The sequence below is a fragment of the Plodia interpunctella genome, chromosome 1 (genome assembly GCF_027563975.2).
Source record: "Plodia interpunctella isolate USDA-ARS_2022_Savannah chromosome 1, ilPloInte3.2, whole genome shotgun sequence".
NCBI lineage: Eukaryota > Metazoa > Arthropoda > Insecta > Lepidoptera > Pyralidae > Plodia > Plodia interpunctella.
In genome coordinates, this window is record NC_071294.1 from 9,961,037 (window position 1) to 9,985,250 (window position 24,214).

The following is a 24,214-nucleotide window of genomic DNA, read 5'->3' on the forward strand; positions in this document are numbered from 1 at the left end:
TATTAAATTTTGTCTATGATGCGTCAAAGTGAAAAAGTCATTGACATTGTTTGTATGTCAATGTCATAAAACACATGTTCATGTTAATTTCATCATTGATTTTGTTAATTTAATCTGTATTGATTTTGGCTAAAAATTTATTAAAAATTCAACGTACTACAATTTATAGTCTCGAGTAAAAATGTCGGATGTGCCAGACCTAAGCAGCGATGAAGAAAACTTTGAAGAAGATGACTGGCAGGAGATGGAAACAAGTAACACAATGGTGAGATGTTTGTTTTGCTCCGAAGTCTTGTCCACTGTGGAATTAGCATTAAAACATTGCGAATCGGTTCACAACTTTAATTTGAACAGTTTAAAAGTAAAATTCAACATGGATTGTTATTCATACATTAAATTGATTAACTACATCAAAACACATAACCCTAAATCGGAGGAACTTATGAATTCTTCCAAACCTCTATGGGATGATGAAAAATACATGAAGCCCGTTGACAACGAAGTCGATGAGTGGTTGATGTTCGATTTTGACTCTCTAATTGATAATCCAAGCTCTCCCAAGACATACCATGCCAATGTAGAAAATGGCTTAGTGACTCTTTCCCAAGCCCACTTCATTGAACTACAAAGAACCATTCAAGCTTTGACAGAGCAGCTTAATGAGAGTAATACACACCTACAACTGGCAAAAGAGGATATAAACAAAATGCAGGAATCAATGAAAGCCCTTGTTGATGGCGGCCAGACGAGCAATAATGGTAATGGTGACAACCATATTATAAATTGTGTTTCTAAAGTGCCTTTAGAAGATGATGAAGGATACTTCAACACTTATGCTCACTTTGGTATTCACTATGATATGCTATCTGATAAAGTTCGCACAGAAAGTTATCGGGATGCAATATTGAAAAATAAAGACACAATACAAGATAAAGTTGTATTGGACCTTGGATGTGGAACGGGTATTCTTTCAATGTTTTGTGCTACAGCTGGAGCTAAGAGAGTGTATGCATTAGATCAGTCCGAAGTAATTTATCATGCAATGGATATAATCAGAGAAAACAACTTGCACCATGTTATAAAAACAATTAAGGGTCGGCTAGAGAATACTAATCTTGAAGAGAAGGTAGACATTATTGTATCTGAATGGATGGGATACTTTTTGTTATTTGAAGGAATGTTAGATAGTGTTATTTATGCAAGAGAGCACTGTTTAAAACCTGGTGGTTTGTTGCTGCCAAATAAATGTAATATAAGTTTGGTAGCAAGTGGAGATGTTGACACACATAAGAAGCTTATTGAGTACTGGTCAGATGTTTACGGGTACAAAATGAACTGTATGAAATCTGAAGTGGTAAGAGAAGCAAGCGTTGACATTGTAGGCTCAAAACATATAATATCAGAGGCCTGTGTGGTTAAGGAAATAGATATAAACACTTGTAATACGGACATCATGGACTTCACTTCTCAATTTAGGCTACCAATAACAAGAGATGGTTCTCTGACATCACTAGTTGGATATTTTGATACATTTTTTGATTTACCGCATAGTGTGTCTTTCTCAACTGGACCTGAAACTACACCAACACATTGGAAACAAACTGTCTTTTATTTTAAAGATTGTAAGTCTGTGAAACAGGGTGATGTCATTGAAGGAACTATTATATGCAGCAGACAGAAAACAGATGCTCGGGCTTTATCCGTTCAAATTAATGTGTTTGGCAAAAATCACAAGTACATTTTAAGTTAAGTGTCCAATAAGTGTATATGTTGTAAATAAGTTTAATTTTATACGTTTAGTTTGATATTTAAGCCTTTAAAGATCTGTGTAAAGGTTTATACTGTTTATTCCCATTTCTATCTTGAAATAAAAGGCATGTTCTACGAAAATGTTTATTTTATTTTACATATAATTTACACATACCTAGAGGTGTTTATTTTTATTTACATTCAAGAAAGAGAAACAATAAACCACAACTTGAGATTGCACATTAAAGTTTTTGGTAAATATTATTTTATACATACACTTTTGGATAAGATTGACAGTTCAATAGCCACAAAAAAATTGTCCAGTAACATTTGTGCTATTATTGCAAAATTCAATCATGGCACAGTCAACAACACGTCAAGACATCCAAATTCGTTGAAAATACGTCGCTATCACCATCGCATAGAGTTCACGCAGATTATTTTGACGTCTCGTTAACTGTACACGAAAATGTGAAAATCAAGCTTTTTAATTTTACTCATTGTCTTAAAAATTGCACATTTATGAAACCTTAGTAGGTTTGAATTTCTATTCCATAAATGCGTTTAAAATGTATAAGATAATGTAGTATAGGATGATAGGATTCATAATAAAAGTAAACAAAAAAACATTGTAGGTATATCTAACATTTTATCTAGTTATCGATATTGGGCCAAAATCGGCCTTATTTAATCGGCCTTACTTAATTGGGCCTTATGCTTTGACAACTGCATATTAAGATGTATATACAATAATTTATTTAGTAGGGACATCGAGACTGGGCCAACTGGTACACTAGCGCCATCATCAAATATTAGCAACAACTAAAAATGTGATACTATAAATTATGCTACACTAACTAATTGATTTTATTAGTACCTAATTATAGTTTTTTATTGGACACAGTTGCCACAATTTACAATAAAGGAAACGGTCACCACCAAAATCCTTGTCGTAAATTGTGACTACATTTTGTTTAACGGAAAACTTTTATACTATCTAATAAAAACCTATAACTAGTGCAGCTTAATCTCCTGTGTCTGTCTTTAGACTTCGCTTCGATTAAAAGAAATTGGTAAAGATGTGAAAGAAAATGGCGGCGCTAGTGTGCCGGGAACGCCCTCTTAACACCTTTATTTAGGGAAACTTATTAAATGCAGATGCCTATAAATTACTTGTATTATTATTTGTAACAATCACGCTCACTATAGAGACTACATTATTAGGTAGAAAGTCCACAAAACCATTCGGGAGTTATTGATTTAAGAATTATTCATAATTCATTCACAATATATTTCAGTATTATTCATGAGTAATTATATATAATTAAATCAAACTGAATTCTATTTTTAAACCCGAATTAATATAAAATTTGACTCTGTTTGTCTGTGGATTTGAACAAACAGATGGATTTCTTTAACTTTTTTTAGGTTTTTATATTTGAAAAATCAAACGTGTTCTTAGCGATATATAAACGTCGAAACTTTATTTTTTTTTTAATTTCGTGTAGATATTTGTTATCCTGATAACTTTGTTTATCGTAATACATGTTATGCTCATTATTAGGGATGAAACATTTATTTAGGTAAGTATATAAAATAATCTGAAATTTTCGACTTCAGTAGATCGGAGGATGGATAACGTCCTTTTTTGCATACTTAATCAATTTTTTGTGTTATCAATCCCATTTGATTGATGTCGTATACGAAAAAGTGTATGTAGTCATTTAACATTTTATTATATTTTATGTAAATATCTGGAATGTTACATACCTACCTACTTAGAGTAGGTAGGTACCTACCTAAGTATAGTGTTGAGAACGAGAAAAGCGTAAATGTTGATTCTATTCCATAAAAGAAATATATTGTAACTATATTATCTAGATTTTGGGTTATAAGCGGAGAACTTAAAATGCCAAAGATTTTTTCAAATCAGGGTTCGTAAAAATGTACCTACAGTACGTTATAAGTATCTTTATGAGCCGTAAGCTAAATATAGAAACAACGACCAAGTCACAATTAAACATTATGTCCTTAAGGCTCAGTATTCTAAATTCTACATCTTCATAAAGCTATATCCCCAATCAAAATGGCATCGACTACAACTATTAATCGATTATTCTTAAAACAACGAATCGATACACTAAATGCACAGAATATCCATAAACTCTATATAATTTATATAGTTGATAAATATTATAAAAAGTTCTATTGTTATTTTTCTACAATAAGCGTCACCAGTTGGGTTTATCCTAACCTTACTATCCCAGAAATAATAGTAGGGACCTAAAATTATCATGATTATGGTTTTCGACTTGATATCCAATGAGAATGGTCCCATGTACCTACAAGGAAATAGGCCTGTGATATAACATTGACAGCTCGTTCTGTTATATTAGGATTATTCTTGGCTTACACTTTGGCCATCTTTGTATAGCAAAGATATGGATTCCTGGTAAATACATACATTTAAACTATCAGAAGGACGGTACAATTAGGTTAGGTCCTTCACAATTTTCTTTTCATAATATAATATACATATTCTCCATATTCATATACTCTGCATAATTTCAGACTACATCCAATCTCCATCCATCAGTCTACGCGAAGGTACTATATTTTCATCTAGGGTTACCAATCGTCACTCTTTGCTTACTTATAGGTGCTTTCCTTCTTTAGTCTTAAGGCAATTAAGGGCATCATTACACTGCCATTATTATAATACAGGAATTACTTTCCAGAAATGACGGGAAAACATCCAAGAGTTTGTAAAAATCATTTAAATTTTATTTATCTATTTACACTTATCGTCATCTAGGTGAATATCAGTAATATATTTTAAAGATAAAGCAATAAATTTCAGTGTGTTAACAGATTTTGGTAACCCTAGTCAGCAATTCAGATTTTGAGCGCGAACAAGATTTTGGCTCGAATATTCTACTTAAGAATTATACATATAATTAATTAGTAAGATTACGTAAATACATATTACATATTTTTAGCTACATGTTTTGTAAATATAGCTGATCTTACACTTTGTAATATGTTTTCAGCTAACTATAGGTAATAATGCTACCCCTATATCTAGAATTTGAGATGGCAATTAGAAATTAATGTCGGTTAAATAACATTTGGTCAGAAATATCAAGACTCCAATTTTATCGGAAACATTAAAATTAATAAGCGTATTTTTTATATGGGTTTCATTTATTCTAACAATTAAGCTACGTATTTTAATAGTTCCTATATATCTTTTCGGTCCGTGGTTAATTTGCGTTATTCACTATAATAAGTGGTTAGATAAAATAGAATTGCAAAGAAAACAATTGCTAATCTGTTCGTTTATTCTGAGCGCCCAAACACCTCAATGAACACATTGAGGTAGCCAATTTTTTAGAAGACGTGATTAGACTTGTTCTTGTTGTCGGATGTTGTCGACACGGAACAAGCATGTCGACTCTATCAGTCGTGTCATCACATCACTATTTAATATGATGAAATTATGACTGATAGAGTCGACATACATAATAATTTATAACCTAAAAAATATAGCAATTACGAATTAATTACCAAGTAAATAATTCCACGTACCGGCAAAAATAGAAGGAACGCATTGTATATTATTTGATTAGGTAGTTAATATTTTTCTATATAATGTATATTAAGGTGTTCTTTTCGTAGAAGAGAAGTGCACATGATAGGATATATTTTTTTGCTCCGTAACCAGCGTTCATAGAGAAGTACTTACAATATTAGCTCTTAAACCTAAAAGAAATAAGTCAGTATTTTGTACAAATGAGTATGTTTGGATAAAGGTACATTTGCTGTACAATCGACCGTTATTATGCATTAAGTACAACATTAATAAATTATTACACATTCTTTAGCTAAGATAAAATTGTCAGACACAATAGCGTTAATTGTGTTGGTCGACTATACGTAGGTACATAATATAAATAAGCACATAGCAGGAATGGTGGGAATAGACAATTAAAAACAAGAATGTAAAAATATTCCTCATATGAGGAAATTTGAGTTTGAAATCAATATTATTTTTTATTTATTAATAAAAAAATAAATTGCCGTTATTCAATATATTTTTTAGTTTTCGTAAATTGGAGAATTTTTCAAATTCTCGTTTTTAATTGACTTGTCCCATTGCTCGAAGCAGTCACATTTAAATATTATATTAGAGATCTGATATTGTTCACAAATATTAGGCTATGCTTGATAATCGAATAACAAGAAGAATAACAATTGAAGGAGCAACAAAAGACATTTACAACGTTGAAACATTTAGAGGCGATGTAATGATATTTAGAAACCGTACAAATAGTTATTGAGGAAACTGATTCTGTACTCAGATGTTGCTCTTTTTAAGCTAGACTTATATTAAGTTAAGTATACTCTTGCTTGCTTGTCTTCACGTATTCTCACGACATTATTTAGTAAATTACATCGTCTTTAAGCGTTCAATGAAAATAAAACGGTAAATCACAACAATCTTAGTCTAATGGCAGACCGCAGGGTCACCTCACAAAAATGGCTCACTATGTTGTCTTCCACAGAGAGATATTATACAATTCAGGCTTTGTGCTATAGAGTTCATAATTTGTGCGTCGTAACGTCCTTAGCAGTTTGTACACCAGAATCCCTTCGCCTTACCCAGGGGATTCTAGTGAACTCAATAATTCATCAGGAATCTGATTTTTTTTCTTAGTTTTATGCTGAAATAACAACCCTAGCTGCAGCTTCTAGGTTGCATCAGACAGATATTTTATGACGACAAGCTAATTTATGCTCTAAGATTTAAAATTGAGAGTCGAAATATATCAGCAGTTTCGACTTATTAATAGATCGTCTAGGTATATTTTTATATTATAACGTACATTTTAGCATTTGTAGCCATTGAAAAGGCAATAAAAATGTGACACATTACATAATCTGCAGCAGAATTAGGTATAGTCTACTATGTTGTTACTTCAGCATAAAGTAGCCATTATATTTTAGCGTTGATGACAATTCTATCCTTTAGTTCACTGTTTTAGTCACATAATTAATATTCAGGCATTTAGCTACTGTTAAAATGACTTAATTACCATCAATGCTAAAAGTATCAGTCCTGTTGAATCTTCAGAAGTACGTTACGTACTTCAGAACGCACAGTTTAGCTCTTCTTGAACAATAAAGAATACAATACATTGTAACAGCTAGATTTAACACTATTTACAAGTGTGGCCATATATTATTCTTCTGTCGGCGCGGGCGCCGCGTCTTCTTCCTCTTGCTTGGCTCTGGCTTCGGCGTCTGAAATAAATATTATTCGTTATTTCAATCGTTCTGCAAACGACATTTCGGTTTCGATTCTTGCATTTTTCTTATTTTACCAGTGTTCAGATACTACAGGCTTTCTATTAGCTCTAATAGCTCTTCTGAGGTAGTACATCGGGGTTTAATAATTTGAATAACTAATTTGATAATAATGTCTAATGCGATAAAAAAAAATGTCGGTATTGATAATGTATGCATATATGTACCTTTTGTCGCTTGTTCCTTCCATATTTTCTTATTGTCACTGAGGCACGCTATCCACGGTTTTCTGATCTTGAATTTATTACTTTCAGTTCCTGAAACAAAATTGATAATAGTAATTATTGATACTGTTGAATCGTCTTAACGTAGTGGTATCGGAACATAACGCACGGTTACGAATTTCGTATTATCTATTTATTTCAGATGAGGAAGATAGTATGCTATGTAGATAGATGCAGCTTGATATTGTAATATTATTGATTGAACCCTGACTTGGTTTATCTGGATTTTCTTCATTGATTGGCTCATGCGCAGGAGTACTTGTGGAATTTTTCGAACTGGAGTGCAGAGGCCCCAGTATACACTCCAACATATCAGCACACACTCCCATACTTGGCTCCACGATGAATTCTATGAAACCAATCTGAGATTCAGCTACTAGCGTGTTGTTTCTGTCACAGAGTGGGCTGAATGGCAACCCCAAGTCCCTTTCTTTGTCTCCTTGGAGGAAAAACTCGTCTAAGAGGCTCATTGTCCATCGGTGATGGAGGTCCCATCTCTGAAAACACAGTGCTGGTTTTAGTTAAACATTTTATAACGGCTTAAAATACTGGTTCTTTTCAGGCTTCCAGTTTTTCTTCAGATCAATAAATTGAAAACTTTCTACCCGAATTCGTATAGAACAGGCTTAAGAAAATAATCAAAGGAAACTTCGAACAACAACTTTGAAAATAAATTATGGTACACACGATTAAACTTGTAGTCAATTACCTACTTTATGATCCTCTGAAAAGTTTTCAACTACATGTATAAGCTGATGCCCGCGACTCCGCAATAACCTATATATGACGTCATTATCAGTAGTATCTATTACCATATCGGCTCAGCAATTTAGCTGTGAAAGCGTAACAGACAGACAAACTTTCGCATTTCTAGTATCATAGTATGGATTGTTTTCTATACCTTAGCAGGATGCGAGATATCACAACAATGCAGCACCAGGGACGCTGCCTTCGACTTGTCAACGGTCGGCTCAGCGAGGGTCAGCAGCGACCTCATGTTCTTTAGCTGCTGGAAGTGGAACGACATGTCTGTGGCCAGCACCATATCGATGACCAGGGTTCGGAACTCGCGGAACTCGTCCCTGGAGAGGTTTTGAAGGATGTTGCACTCCTCGTCGCGCATGAGCCTGGAATCAGCAAATGTGATCGTAAGATTTATTATTCTTCTAAAATTATTTCCTGAAGGTTGACTGGTAGATAATGCTTTTAGCATTTCACTTTGACCCTTATACCAATTTGGTAAATGAAGTTTGAATAAATTAATATTACTAACGAATTGAATTTATGCAAATAAATAAATAGGCAAAATAATTCCCGAAGATGATTTATTCAGTCATCCAGTTGGCCGGGCGTAATCAAGCTGTAGACGATTAGATTTCTCATATTTTTCTTAGATTGTGTGCTGTACTTACTACGTAAACCTAATAATCACATCAGAATAATATACTAAGTAATAATTATGCTAAAATCTGGATTACACAAGGGTTTTCACCGAGAAGTTTGAGCGTATGAATAGCTTACAATAGGATAAGATAAGCCCACGAAATTTCTCAAGTTAAGTGAGCGCTTCAGAACAATAACATGACTAAACTTGCGGGTCGAGGCTGATAGCTACGAGTAAATGAAGTTTGCACATTATTTCTATTATAAACATGAGAATTATATCGGGCATAGTTAATATGGTATGATTCATCCTGTTGAGGTAGATTCGAATATATTTTGATTATAACTACCATTTTTTAATTTTGTTTAATTTACAGCATGGTAAGATTATAAGGTTTACATATATACTCCTATTACTATTAATATAAAAAGGTAAGCGTTTGTGAGTTTGTATGTTTGAGGCGGGTAATATCCGGAATTACCGAACCGATTTCAAAAATTCTTTCAGCATTAAACAGGCAACATTTAATAATATATATTTTAAGGTTTACATATATTCAGTTTGAAATTGTGAGTAAGATTTTCTGTTTTTGCCATAAGTTTTTGGCAATTCCATCTTCCATTACGTTCCATTACGAGATATTAAAATATATATATATTTATTAATAAAATAGTTGTGCATGGATATTTACAAAATTGACATGTCTGATATCATTCTTCAGCCTTCAATTAATTTGAATTTTCAAATGCTTTGATCCAGTTTTACGTTAGGGTAGGGCTCCATGTGCAATTACGCAAATAAGGCTATCACTTGATTCGAATGGGCAGCCATTTGTAGCAATGAGGTCAAATGTTATGGTGTTGTACGCGATTATGTCAATTTTATTGCAGGTTATCATATATTATTAAATTATTTTAGCATAAGCAGTAGTTCACGATATGGAAAATTGCGTTGTTGGTTATAAGCATAGGAATTATATACCTTTCTGTCCGATAAATGATCTAAGGTCCGATACCTTAATATATGAGGATGATCTTAGAGATATTTTCTCATGATTATGACAACATAAACTTATATTTTTTCATACCTATTCTGATTAAAATCTATCAAATAACAGAGAAATTACAAGCGGCATTTTTAGTTCTGCTTTTGGCGTTATCAATATTTTTTTTCAGAAAAACATTGAATTTACAACAGTTTATAACAAGTAAACATTCTTCATCATTATGGATAAATTCGAATGCGTACCTGACCCGCACATAAGCAGTGGATCGTGAACCAATTTATATTATAATTCAGGGCCTCGGCAAATTATCCTGAAGGCAATTGATGGATGACCCTGCGAAGCAGAGGCGGTCAGTAATGGGTAGGTAATACATACGAATTATGCAAGGAATAGACCTGCATATGGTTATATTCGTATTCTACACTGTGAAAGCAGAAGCGGAAAGGTGTGGCGAATAATACTTCGCCGGAATTTGCTCTAATATTAACTTGTGAGATGATGATGCTAATTTCAGTCAGTTGTTTAATATTATGTCATAGTATTAAACAAATTCGCGTTCTGCGTCTCTCAGTTTCTTCTTTTAAACCGTTTAACATATTTTGATGCAGTTTTCACTGTTAGATATTTTATTCCCGAAGGTTTATAGACCGTGTGCGGAGTTAGGCCGGGCCACCATTTAAAAAATCCTAACTGTCAAAGATGTCTATTGATAATTATTTGAATGGATCTATAGTGAAAAAGTTTTACCATCAAAATTACATGTCACATTTGTATAAATCCTAAACATTATCTTGACTGAAATTTCACACGCAGAGTGTAAGGTATAAGATATTCCTAAGAATATTTATAAATTCTGGGGGTAAACCCTTAAAGCGTAAACAATTATTTTGTTTACGTGCCTTTTTGAATTATCGTATCTACAATGAACATCGGCTAAACCTCATTAAGGCTTAGATTTCAATGGTTAAAAATAATACTGGTTCAACTCACCCTGAGTTGCACCAGTCAAACTTTAACGATCCGCCTTAGTTTAGACAATATGGCGTACTTTGCGTTTTTCTGCGCAGATTAAAGTCAATGTTAAAATGGACTGGTGCAACTGACCCTAAAAGTCTCACCCCCCAACCTCGTTAAGGCTTAGATTTTGACAACAAAGGCTTTCTTAATTAAGTACATATTAAATTTCCCTATAATCAACGTAATTAATGTCCTTAATAATTAGTAATAACCAGTTTAAATACTCGATTTTCGGTTAGTTTCACATATCATGCCCACGTAATTATATCGATCTCTGTACTGATGATTGATCTAATAAAATTCTCACCAAGTCATCAATGAACAGGAACATTTTGACGGATTTTATTATTAAACTAGCTCTTGCACGCGGCTTCGCCCGTGAATTTCATAGCAAAATCTCAGTAATTTTTTTATTACTCTGTAAGACTGGTAAACATATATGATTCAAATTCGCATTTTTTCTCATCTTTAGTTCAATTTCCTGTTTCCCGCTGCGTGTCTCGTCCCGCAAACTTGTCCAATCCCGCTTCCTGCTATGTTATGTAAAGTAGATATCCCGTACCGTTTCCTACATATTGTGCCATCATGTTTTTTTGCAATGTGTCCCGTCCTGTTCCCCACTACGTGTCTCCTTCCCATTTCCCGCTCCTACTCCCACTCCCGCTTAAGCAACGCGTGCCGTCCCAATTTCCATGACTTTTTACGTCCCGGTTTTTTATTAACCACAAACGTAAATTAAACATTTTTTGTATTTACTATTACTGTTATTTACTACAAAAAGTAAGTGTGCCAATTTTCAGCTTTTTATCTTGAAAATTGTATTAAGTCCCATACAATTTTTCACCCCCCTTATGAAGGGGTTGAGGGTTTATTGTCAGAAAATTCTGAAACACGTATTCATTACTTTGTTGTAAACACCCAAAATCCAAATTTTCAAGTCACTAACTTCAAGGGTGTAAAACTTTCATATTTACAGACTTCACCCATTTCACCCCCTTCGGAGTAGAATTTCCAAAAATCCTCTCTTAGTGCTCACCTATACTCACCTACATGCCAAATTTCAGCTTTTCGCCCAGTAGTTTCGGGTGTATGTTGTCTGTCAGTGAGTCAGTCAGTCACTCAATAACGGAAGAGTTTTATACTGATATATTGATACATACTGCGCCCATTGTATCTGTATCAGACTTTAATCGATAAAAACAATTTGTTTATGTTTACACCTTTCTACAAAATTTTAAAGCAAATCGGCTCCGTGGATTGTTATTTTAATTTTCCTAAAGGACCCCCCTCATTTTCCGGGATGAAATATCTATAAGATGTTAACCCGGGATGTTAAAACGTATATACAGTGTAGTAGTTCTAATTTATCATAATTTGGAGTCTGCACATCAAAATCTCCATCGTAAACTAATTAATCACATGATCCCGATCATGACTTTGGTAAATCGATATTTTCAAGGTCAAATTCGTTAATATTTATGAGAGAGACGCTTTTAAAAATAGGTTGCACATCAATCACACCGTTTCGTAGATAAGATGTGCTTTCCATGCCCAAAAAGGGCTTACGTGAGTGTGTACTTAGGCCTCTATAAATAAGGCTAGCGCTGTCGCCAAAATATGATAAATATTTTGCGTACAGTCAACAGCACACTAACCTACGAATTTGTAATATTACAGCCGAATAATAATAATAAGTCCATGCAGAGGAACTTGATTGTTCTAAATTATTACTCGGGACAAGCCACGTGGGAATGTCGCTTGATTTTTCGTTTATATTTTGTATGGAAAACCATTTGAAATTATCACTGTTAATCAAACCGAAAGCAAATTTTGGAATTTGATCATTTCTTACCAGTTATAATCTAGTAGCACACGTACCTAAGCTTCTAACTAACAACTAACGTAACAACTAACGTATACTCGTTCGTTAGTATTTTATAATAATGACAAGATAATACCTCTCAACTAGCTATTTAGCTATCAGCACCAGCTGTACAACCTTACAAAAACACGAGATCGAATTATTCCCATTTATCCCCTTAGAAAAAGCATAAATTGATAATACTAACAATTATCTACACCCGAATATTACAACGACGTTTTAAGTACATCATAACTTTTATATGCCCTAATAAGTTGCCAATCTTCAACCACAAAATCCGTGTGAAAATCCTCCAGGCCTATACCTTGGGGAAATTATCTCATTACTTCGAGGTCATAGCCTTTTGTTCGAATATATTCTGATTCTATTCATATTTTCTTTCAACATTATCATTTATACGTTAAGTGTTAAGATATTTTTATCTTTGTAGTCCAAATTGACATTTACGACGCTTTTTTTAATCCCTTTCGAGACCTTTTTTGTATCTTTGGTAGGGTGTTGGGGGTTAGGGTGATTTGTATAATTGGTTCACATATTCAGGTATTCAATAATGAAACAGGTGCGTTTCGAAGTGTTACCTTTCATAACACTGTTAGATATTTTTAAATTTGTAGGTGTTGTTGTATAGAGGAAGGTAAGGGTTTTTATTCCATTATGGTATTAAGATTGATGGATCATCTGATGACCAGAAAAAATAGATTTCAATTCCTCTGATGTAGATAGTTTATATAAAATTAAAGAAATCTAATTGCTGTCCAGTCCATGTCTGTAGAAAATCGTCTGATTTGGAAAGACAATCTCATCGAAAACGTGAGCATGAGAGATAAAGAAAATTTAGTGATAATTTTGTTTAAGATAGGTAAAAATTTTCTTTTGATCATAAGCACCATAAAGTATCAGGCAGCTTAATAACTTTAAGCAACAAGGGTACGAGAATCAATTGACCTTTCAACAATCAATAAAAGATCCATTTCAGAATTAATATCCTGTCGCTCGTGAAAGAGTAATTCACACACTGTTATATTGTGCAAATTGACAGTGTAATTCGTATTTAAAATGTACCTAAGTCGAATTCGATATCGATTGGATTTATTGAAAATGATATCCCCCCGAGACATCGCAAATCGCCACATACTTCGGTAAAAATGTCTGAACTATTTAAATGTCTGGGTTTTTATATCGACGGAATGACATTATTTGTAGATTTAGAATTAACTTAAAACTAACTTTTGCTCCAGGCTTCGCCCGCGTAAATTTGCCACGGGAACAGTTATTGTTCCGTGATGAAAGGTACCCTATAACTGTAAAAATTCTCCGCTGTTTTATCTATACCTAACTCGAATGTAACTGATCAATTCGTATGAAATATAAAATAAATAAAAATCGCGACAATCCGTAAGATTATCCTATTTTCGTAAGATTTTATCTTAATATTCGTAAGATTTCGCATATCTATATCCATATTGATATTTAGAGAAAAAAATATGGTTGGTTACTTGTAAAAAGTCCTTCACCTAAAAGCAGCGCTGATATGGTGATTCTCCAATACAGCCCTGTCGTTGTACAGCAAGGCTGTGTCCGACCCTGACATGACGTGGAAGTTGTTCGTGGTGCCTGTGTGCTCGAAATCGTGGACTACAGCTGCTACCAGCGTCGCGAAGATCTCCAAGTCTGACAGCCAGTTCTAAAAGATAATGATTTACTTGAGAATGACCTCTGTATCCTAGTCATCATGCTGGATTGCTACACTGGAGGTCCCGGGTTCGATCACGGTCAGGTCAAGATAGAAGATGATGTTTTTCATATTATCCTGGATTTTGGATGTCAATTTAATAATTGTTCAAGTTATAAAATATAGTATCGTTGAGTTAGTATCTCATAACACAAGTCTCGAACTTACTTTGGGGCTAACTCTTTCGGTATGGCAGGTTTGTTTAACGACATGGTCAAACCCAATTACTTCACATACTTAATTTAATTCAGGTAGTGCCAATTGCGTAACCCATTTGGGATGGATATATATCAATTTTGCCAGGTGCAGCTTAGGTACACGACATGTGTGCCAAGCTGAACTAAGCTCCATAACAAGAGTGTTTTATACCCATTTTATGTTTACATATAATGATTAAGTCGTCCATTAAGTACATATAATTCTTGGCATGTGATACCCGCTTAGGCGAACAAGGACTATACATAAAAAGATAGCAAATCTTCAAAATTTACAGCCTAATTAAAATGGTTCTACATGTTACAATTGCTTTTTAACTAATTTTGAAAATAATAATAATAATAGTGACATGAAAAAAATTAGGAATTTAGTACAGTGGTTAAGAGTACAAATCACGCATGAGTTAGCCCCAAAATAAATCAAAACTTGTGTTATGTGATACTAACTCAAAGGTACAGTCAACAGCACATCAAGTCACCCTGCATGCGGTAATAACGGCGAGTTTGCAATGAATTTGGGTAGGTTTATGTGCCGTTGACTGTAATTGCTATATTTTTATATTATTAGTTTTACATCTTAACCAGACTGGAGATCGAACTTGGTACCTACAGTGTAGCATTCCGGCATGATGGCCACACCATGGCCGCAGAGATTGGGCCGTTGATATTGAAATGACATTTTATCATGACATGTGTAATTTAAAGGTGGCTTTAGTGCGACACGGACAAGTAACACTCAGGTGAGAGAGAATGATTACTCACCATGAGCCCCGTCTGGCACAGCATGTAATGGACAGTTTGTGCTACATCAGCGGCGTGAAGGTTATTGTGGTAAGGGTTGTGGAACTTGCAGTAGCCTTCTTCTATCCTGCTTAGGAAGTTCTCCAGTATTGTGGGCGGGACCTGGAATAAAGGAATATTTCACCACATTTGACCCACACAGTTGGTAAAATCTGCCAATTCGCAGAGGCCCGGCTGGGTCATAAGGCCCATAATTCTTATCCATCTATAAGGTAGGTCAGTGATCCGACATTGGGGATATTAAATCGGTTGAAGATGATGAGGCTCAAAGAAACTACATTTTCTTTTATAAATATAGCTATATTGTTTAATTCTGTGCCATTGCTAATGTACTAGTGTTCTATTTTATTCAAAAGTCGAAAGGCATCGGATATCTACTTGATTTATATATACACTAGGTGCGCCCCAGAGCTTCACTCCCGTGGGAATTTCGGGATAACCTTTGGTAGTCATGTTACGCGGTAAAAATTAAAAATAGCATGCTTAACCTTTTAAACATTGCCTGAAACAAATTGTGAAATATAATTTTCACAATAAAACGTAAAAGAACGGTAAATGTACGCAACAGCGAATACACCTCAAGTAGCGTCCCCTCGGAGATCTTGAAGCTGGAATCAAATTATAATAATTTGAAACAAGGAAAAGACCTGTTTCCTTGAATTTCAATGCTTCGTTTCACTTTTAAATTAATTTCACGAGTTTCTGCTGAGTATTTAAACAGTTATTTCAATTTTATTTATTATCGCATGGACTGTAAAGTCAACCGACCCGCATACACTGGTTAAAACTTAGAGAATGTAAAGATAGGTATCTCTTGCTAACGCACGCAAAAACATTTATAATGGATTAATATTATTAAATTTAGCTAGATTACCACTATATTTTTTATCTTGATAGCCGTGTTCTGGGGCTTTGCTCCGATAGAAATTTCAAGTAAGCCTAATGATAATTTAGTCCATATTTACTAGATCTGTATTGTACATCTCTGATTACATAGAAACATTTCTTAAATCTGATAGACCAAGATTAGCGAGTTTAAACAAATTCTTCAATTTTATGACGTGGTCGAAGTCTATGCGTGCCAATGGACTGACAATAAAGATGCTAAAGGCTATGCTAAGTGGAGAAGAAATAGTTGTAATGTGGACTCTGTCCTGGCTTAACGGGGCTGAAGAAGCATTACGGCTGATGAAGAAACCGGAAAGCGATAAAAGAGAGAGAGAGAGAGTTTCTAATACGTAGATTGAAGTGTAATCTAAAACTTAATCCGTTTACATAATTGTTAAAAATAGCACGTCTCAAATTTCAAACTTCTTTCGTTTATCGAAGAGGCTATTAAAACTTCTTGACGTTGATGAAATTTTTTTGAATAACAATTTTAATAACAAGGCAACAAATTTATTTATTCATAATCTCTGTAGGAAAAGAAAATATTTTTATCGACTTGAAATGAGTTCATAGCCGTCAGCGCTCACTGAAGGCTGTGTGGATCCATTCCAAAACTCTTCAGTTCATGTAATTTCTTATTTCTTTCTTTTCGAGTGTGTTTATTGCATGGAATTAGTAGGTACTCCGATGGTTTATTGTTAATATTGGTGTCAGATTCTATATACCTCTTCTCTCACGGTGTATACAGAGCCAGTTGCGAAACCCGAAAGCCACATTTATCTCAATAGCTAGTTTAAACGTGTTCATAATGAGATTCTGAAATAATGACAGGTTACTAGGCCATCACCTATGCAAGGAATCTTAATTTTATTATTCTTTTTCTTGACTGATATAACTTGTATAGAAGTAGAAACATCTGGTTTTTCTTTCGGCAAGCCAGTGGAAATATTTTCATTGACATGTATAAAAATTTTTCAATACTTTCTAAAGAGCAATGGAAAGAAAATAATGTAAGGATAAATGGAACGCGAAGTTTCTTGAAGGCAACAGCCCAGCAAATTGGATTAATGTCCGATAACGTGGGGTCTAATTTGACTTATCGCCAAGTAGCCTGTCCAATTCCATTATGAATCAGAGGAAAAAACCTTCAAAAACTAAAAAGACAGCAAATGGTATTTATTTGTCAGAGCGGATTTTTCCAATCTAGATTAGCATTTTCAAAGGTCGTTCTTTTTATCCGGTTCTTAAATTTTGGAGGAACGTCTTCGTTAACATAGTTTGATTTAGTTTACTTTATTTATAGATAAACCAAAATTTGTCGAACATATTTATTTAAAAAAGAAAGACGCTTATCTTTTAATGCTTTCTTTATTCTTTGTTATTTATTTGTATTTCGGTGTCTGGATATTGGTGTCGTGTTGTTGTTTTTTTTAAATCTTTTATCTATGGATCATTAAAATCGGGCAATACATAATATAGCACCTAGATTTGGACCATTCCATATCCCCCGTGGATATCGTTATGATACAAATGGATATATAGACTTGGCAGCTGATATTTCACAGAAGCATTCCTAAGGGAGGTTGATGTCAGACAGGCAACCGGTGGTAAAATCACACGCAGAGTTGCAGAATATTAAAAATTCAGGTTTATTTATTACGCTGAACCCGGACCTCGTGTCGTCACAGCCCCAAATACAACCAGGGACATATGAAGATTAGAAAGAAAAAAATAATAACATTTTAAATTAACGTGCAATGCTGTTTAAGTAGAATTATGCGTCAAGGCTTTATGAAACTTCCGAGTTCTTGGTACGGAAATGCATAAAGTTAAAGAGGAGGTTCATTATAGTTGTTGCGCCTCTGGCTGACAGCTAACAACACTATTAGGCAACATAAATTAATGATCTTTCGTCCTATCAACATTAGTCTTAGTGAATCTATATCATTTTGTGAAAATAATAATCATTCAGCGAAACAGTATCATTATAGAAATTATACATTTTAATACATTTTTAACATAAATTCATTCAACAGGAATTTTTGTAAACGTTTTTATTTTTATATTTCATATATTCGTAATCAAATAATGTTAGGTACATTATTTGATTACGAATATATATATATTATATTCGATACGAATATATACGAGTATATTTAGATACGAATATATATATATTCGTAATCAAATAATGTACCTAACATTATTTGATTACGAATATATGAAAAGTTTTAAATTTAAGTTTTAGATTTTTCATAATGCATTCTACAATCAATCAATCAATCAACAAGTAAAGAAAGACATTTCATTTGATAGCCATATTGGTAGGTCACATGTAGACTCAGTTTAGCAATTTATCAGGTTGCAAGTTGTGGACGAGACAATATAGACCAAGGAAATGGCTGGTATCAAGAATTGATTGTGTGTGATAATGCACTATTTTATCATTTTACATCATTCTATATCTGTTATTTTTCACTCCACTTGTCATCAGTGGCAGGCAAACAACTCACATTTGTACTTAACGAGCAAGTATAACAACGAATGCTATTGAATTAAATAAAATGTGATTACTACCTACATCGATCAGAACTCATCAGACGGTGAGTTGTGGAGTTGAAGACAAGACGTTTAAGCGAAAATGACGATTAATGCTTTTCAATTGTCAGTCAGCACAGCCCATGGACGCCTACAATTACACCAGTAGTGAGTAGTGACACGCGCTTTTCCCGATCTCGATATACAAGTATAAGTTTAAAGTATAAGTTTTTTTTTGGAATCAAGGGTTTTTATTCCTGAATTAATTTTTACACGTCCTTAAAATATATATATATATATATATATATATATATATATATACTATTTTACCTTAAATTTGTGTATCATTCCATATCTGTTGAGCAGCTCGTACCCCAGGTACTTGACGGGTGCGCCGCACGAAGCCTCATGGAGAGCAAACACGTCAAACGACCACTCGTCTAATGTCTGTGAACAATTTGGTTTGGTGATGAAATGAACATTCGTATAGAGGGTTGACTTTAAGCAGTACAGATCAAAGCATAACTGATTCTTCACGATATAAAGGTTTAAATTCAAATTCAAATTCAAATCATTTATTCAGAAATTAGACCTTCACAGGCACTTTTTCTCGTCAATTTTTATATTTCTAGTTATTTCTCACAAGCTACAAACTACGTTTATGACCAAATGATTACTGAACCGTTTTGTTGTAGCTTTGGGGTGTTACAGCCACAATTGAGGAACTTAGTTACGGTGAGATTTGTTTAGAAGTGTACCGTCAGTACTAGTGAAGTGTAACCGGGACAACGCGACGATGCGAGAAAGAAAAGACAAAGGCTGTGTAGAAGGTTTATTTACTAAGTTGTCAGATTTTTTGTTATGTGGAATTTTCAGGATAATTTTAGGCATATAATATGTGTAAATTGGTTTTATCGTCTTTAAAACAAAAGCGAGCAAGTAGCTCGTATAATATCATATCGATGTTTTGTTCGATTGTGTTGTAAACGGAAAGTTGATTTCTATCAGTGAAATCGATCGTAGTTAAAATAAGTTTACTCATTAAACATCCACATAAGTGACCCGACATTCAATTTCAATATTTAATTCTGACTCAGATATATGTAGACAAAATGACAACCGAACAATTTCAAACAAAGGCATACGTACACACAATTACATTTAATTTCGTCGTAGGCGGTTCGAACGTTTAAACAGTACAGAAAGTCACACAAAACGCAACCCTGCGAGTAATGTGAACAAAAGACTGACTAAATAATAGGGATGTTATGGATAAGACATTTCGGATCTGGATACGGATATATCGTATTAATTCGGATATAAGTCTTTTCTTTCATACTTATAGAGTGTGTTGCTAACACTGAGATTTTATTCAAAAGGCCTAAGGCAACTGTTAGACTGTCAGACTATGACTGACTTTATTATAAAGAAATGACTTTCGCATATGTTGTGAATTCAAAGTTTTGGGTAATTTCAGTTATGAACATTTGATTCCCAGCGCCGAAAGGCCGGCTATAAAAAGCAATAAATACTATAAGTGACGAAAAAAAAAATGTGCAGCTAGAGAATACGTTATTCTAGGTGTAAATAAAAATCATTCAGGCTCGACCCTATTCGATTTTTTATTTCGGATAGGTTACGATTTTAGATAGATGTATGTCGGATATCCGATACCTTAAGTTACGGAGCTGTGTTAGTTCGATAACATCCCTACGAAATAATTTAACGAAGCCAAGAAGTAGGTTGGAGCACTTTTGTGGCCTGAAATACTGTTTGCGCTGATGTTGAACGAACGTGAAAAGTTAATGTGTTTTGTACACATTCTTCAAGGTTAAAGATTTTTATTTCGTTCTTCTCTTGTCTTCAGGATTCAACAGAAATTTTCACAAACGGAGTTTTCACGTACGAAATGATGATACAAATTGTAAATGGTAATATTGGCTGGTCATATGGCGTTAAGTCCACTTTTTGTACATAAATTTTGGAATTTTGTGGAATAAAGTTTTTGAATAAATAAAATAAATAAATGACTTTATGCATTATTCCACTCATCATGACCTTTCTACTGAATCTAATTGCATATTCAGCCCGGAGCTTTCAGGATTCTAATTGGCCCGACCTGGCGGTATAGGCTTTCATTACTGTGTTACCTACACAGTAATGAAAGCCTATACCGCCAGGTAAAATATTGATTAAATTATCAGCATCGGTACGGTCAAAACACTAAATGTTAGTCCATTTCCTATGCAATACAAAAAAAAGATAATTTATGATACTAAAGCAAAACTCACATGCACTCGCTGCACATGAAAGTTAGATATATATACTGGCTGGACAAATTTCCTTTTTCTCTTGTGTTGGTGTTGTAGTAGCTCGGAAAGGAAGGGAGAGGAGATCATGAAACAACATCAGGAACATCAGGAAACACAGATCATAAAACAATCAATGTTATTCCTATTGACACTCGTAATACAAGTACGCTACATAAAAATAAGACTTCAGATGGAACATAATTTTATAAACGAAAACTGAAAACACTAACCTTAAGTACTCTAACCACGTCTTGTGGGAACTGCATTAACGCGGTACTGGTGACGCGCCTGTAGATTCTGTCCACGAAGATACCAGCCCTGATAGCGTGTGCCACCGATCGAAACTTGGGCTTCTCATCAGACTTCCGCTTAGCCGTCGCCAGTTGCCGCGTGAAGGTTGAAGCCAGCCATTCTCTAACTTCAGGAGGCACAGCATCAGGTTGGACTTCTGATAACTCATCGTCTTCATCAGCCAATCTCCTGTTCACAACCCAGTAGATGTTAATATCTAATCTTTAATTAGTGTTAATAAAGCGAGGGCTGGTAAAAATTTGAGCGTTATTTGTTAAGTTTTGTTTGAATCATTTTGATTCTTTGATTTGATTTGGAATTCTAGTAATGCTTGAAGTATTCTTGTTATAAGTCATACGTTAATAACATTAGTAAACTACGTTTAGTGTACAAAAGTTCTACCAAAATACATTTACACGGGACAGTAGTTTTTCCATACTACGTCTGGTGTAGAGCCTACTTGCTAAAATTACTTATCAGAAATAATATGTTCATTTAACTATCTCTAATGCATATTGTACACTATATCTACTTATTTAATATTTTAGGACTTACTAATATGTCTACCTCTATTTTGTTTGTTCTTTTTAAAATTAGTAAAATATTCTGGAATATTGCTAAATATCTAAAATGTCACTGTTAGTAGAGATAAAAGAAAATATTAATTAGTGTCTGGAACAAAATGTTACAAAGATTATATTTAAGGTGAGTGAATACAGAAAATTCACAAAGTAAATTACATTAATTTTAATATAAATTACGAGGTTAGTAGGTTAGTTAATTGAGTTAAAAAACACAATGCATGATTTCTTAATCGCCAGATTTTTTTAATTTCTATAATGACGATTAAATGAACCCTTGACGATTGAAAAATCATTAATTTAAATTTGCTTATACTATGAATTATTAAAACGAAAGTGGATTTTTCATTATCAGTTTTCCTCATCTCTTCCCCTTATTTTTTGATACGACACAATCATTGGCGACTATTTCCTTTTAAATTAATTATTCTGTTGTTTATTAAAAATGATCATAATGATATTATCCATGAAACCAGTCATTATGCCATATCAAATAAAATAAATCAGCTAAGAATTGTTACGTGAACGATACTTGTAAATATCACTGTCAAAATTTGAATTAATCCTGTTGAATTGTAATATAATGGAGAATATCATTATACAGATCCACTTCTTGCCTTCTTAATGGATATTCCAAGGCACAAAGCTCGTTGGTATTATGAGTTAGTAAATAAATTAGCATTACAAAAAACACGCGCATCCAGTATCATCCAGTATCTGTCCAGAGATTTTATTTGTAGAAAGTTTAATAACACTTGAGCTGACATGCTTTGAAGAGGGCTATCTAGCAATTCTTTAGCAACTTTGTAGGTGACACTTACATCAGTAATACATTATCTTGCTTATTCTAAGGTAAATTCATCTATGGTTAAAGAAAGGTTATCTAAGGTAAGTTTTTCTAACAATATCTGTCTAGTAGTCTTTTCCACCGTTTTGTTTCAGTAAATTTCCTTTCGCAGTAAGTAGGCTGTACTGATATTATGAGAGTATCACCTACGACGTTGCCATGCTCTTCCAGGTTCCAAGGGGTTCCATGCAACGTGCTTCATTTCGTATTCTATGGGCAACAATTGTGAATTGAAATGTAAGGTACCTATAATTTCGAATTCTATTATGGAGTTTCGAATGAACAGAAAAGGTGAATGTGTTTATTTTATTGTTAAGTTTCTTTACGGTACATTGTAAAAAAAAAATATGGGGCAACTATTATTAGAGTTCAGTGCAAATAAAAAAATCAAAATCCGGAGCTCTTATAGGAACACTCGTACGTCTGTCTGTTCGTCCGTTTGTCACAACCAATTTACCTATTGGAACAAATCAAAAAACAAAGATGATGTAACTACACACAGATGTGCAGAGTAAATAATTATTTTTTAATAAGGGTAATTTTCGAGAAGTAAACTAGGAAATAAAAAGTTTTGCCTACATTATCGTGTCGTATAATAAGATAAAAAGGCTCGTTATGATAATCGTAAATATATACGTCACATCGCATTTATCTATATTTTTTTAGTTCCATAGATAATCAATACTAGGCAGCAAACGAAGTTTACTAATGAAGTTTACTTATTTGCAACAATTACTGATTGTTTATTTATTCCAAAATGAATTTGGTTTCATTTGTCAATAATAAATAGGATTGCAATTAACAACACAATTGTTGCCCAATCAAATATACAGAATACATTGCTTTCCATTGTATTTCTTACTTACCTACTTATTAAAAAAAAAAAACTTAAGTTCGAAGATACCATTACTTTTAATGAAGTCCTCGCTTTCTCAGAAATACTAAATTTGTGTCATGATTTTCAGAGAAAGCCCAACTTTAATGAACACGGAGAAAATCTCCTGTGAAAATACACGTACTTTTCCGTCAAACCACGATACCTCTTTTCAGCTTGTCTAAACTTTCATTCTGAGTGTATTCTGGAATTATTATGAAATGTGCAAATAGTTATATCAACGTCTTTAAGTACTATATTGAAGTTGACAATGTTTTCTTTTAATTATGCAAATTGACGAATATTTAAATTTTATAATTATGTATTTTTTTGGTTTATACATTAAAGTATATTAAGTTTAATTATTACATCTATGTTAACATTAAACAGTTGTCCGAATAGTTAATTTGCGCTTTTTATGGCTTTTTCAAATAGGAGACTATTTTGATTATTTTACATGAAGCCTATGCTCGAAAATAATATAAGATTGTATTCGCTTGTTATTC

General features: G+C 33.5%; 2 protein-coding genes across 22 annotated transcripts in view; one reads left to right on the plus strand and one right to left on the minus strand.

The window, feature by feature from the left end:
• The first annotated feature begins 54 nt into the window (after positions 1 to 54).
• On the plus strand, positions 55 to 1,890 carry Art3 (Arginine methyltransferase 3). Its single transcript, XM_053744437.2, has one exon. It carries the CDS (start codon positions 182 to 184, stop codon positions 1,748 to 1,750), a length of 1,569 nt encoding a protein of 522 aa, XP_053600412.1. The 5' UTR covers positions 55 to 181; the 3' UTR covers positions 1,751 to 1,890.
• Positions 1,880 to 24,214, minus strand: part of Pde1c (Phosphodiesterase 1c) — a 305,826-nt gene continuing 283,491 nt past the window's right edge. For all 21 annotated transcript variants that reach the window (XM_053744341.1, XM_053744357.1, XM_053744349.2 and 18 more), the window contains 8 exons: positions 21,346 to 21,595; positions 19,134 to 19,250; positions 15,339 to 15,479; positions 14,144 to 14,313; positions 8,242 to 8,467; positions 7,552 to 7,837; positions 7,284 to 7,373; positions 1,880 to 7,053 (listed from right to left, as the gene is read on the minus strand). In XM_053744341.1, the coding sequence (XP_053600316.1) occupies positions 6,992 to 7,053; positions 7,284 to 7,373; positions 7,552 to 7,837; positions 8,242 to 8,467; positions 14,144 to 14,313; positions 15,339 to 15,479; positions 19,134 to 19,250; positions 21,346 to 21,595 (1,342 nt within the window). In that variant the 3' untranslated portion in view covers positions 1,880 to 6,991. The remainder of the gene's footprint in view (positions 7,054 to 7,283; positions 7,374 to 7,551; positions 7,838 to 8,241; positions 8,468 to 14,143; positions 14,314 to 15,338; positions 15,480 to 19,133; positions 19,251 to 21,345; positions 21,596 to 24,214) is intronic.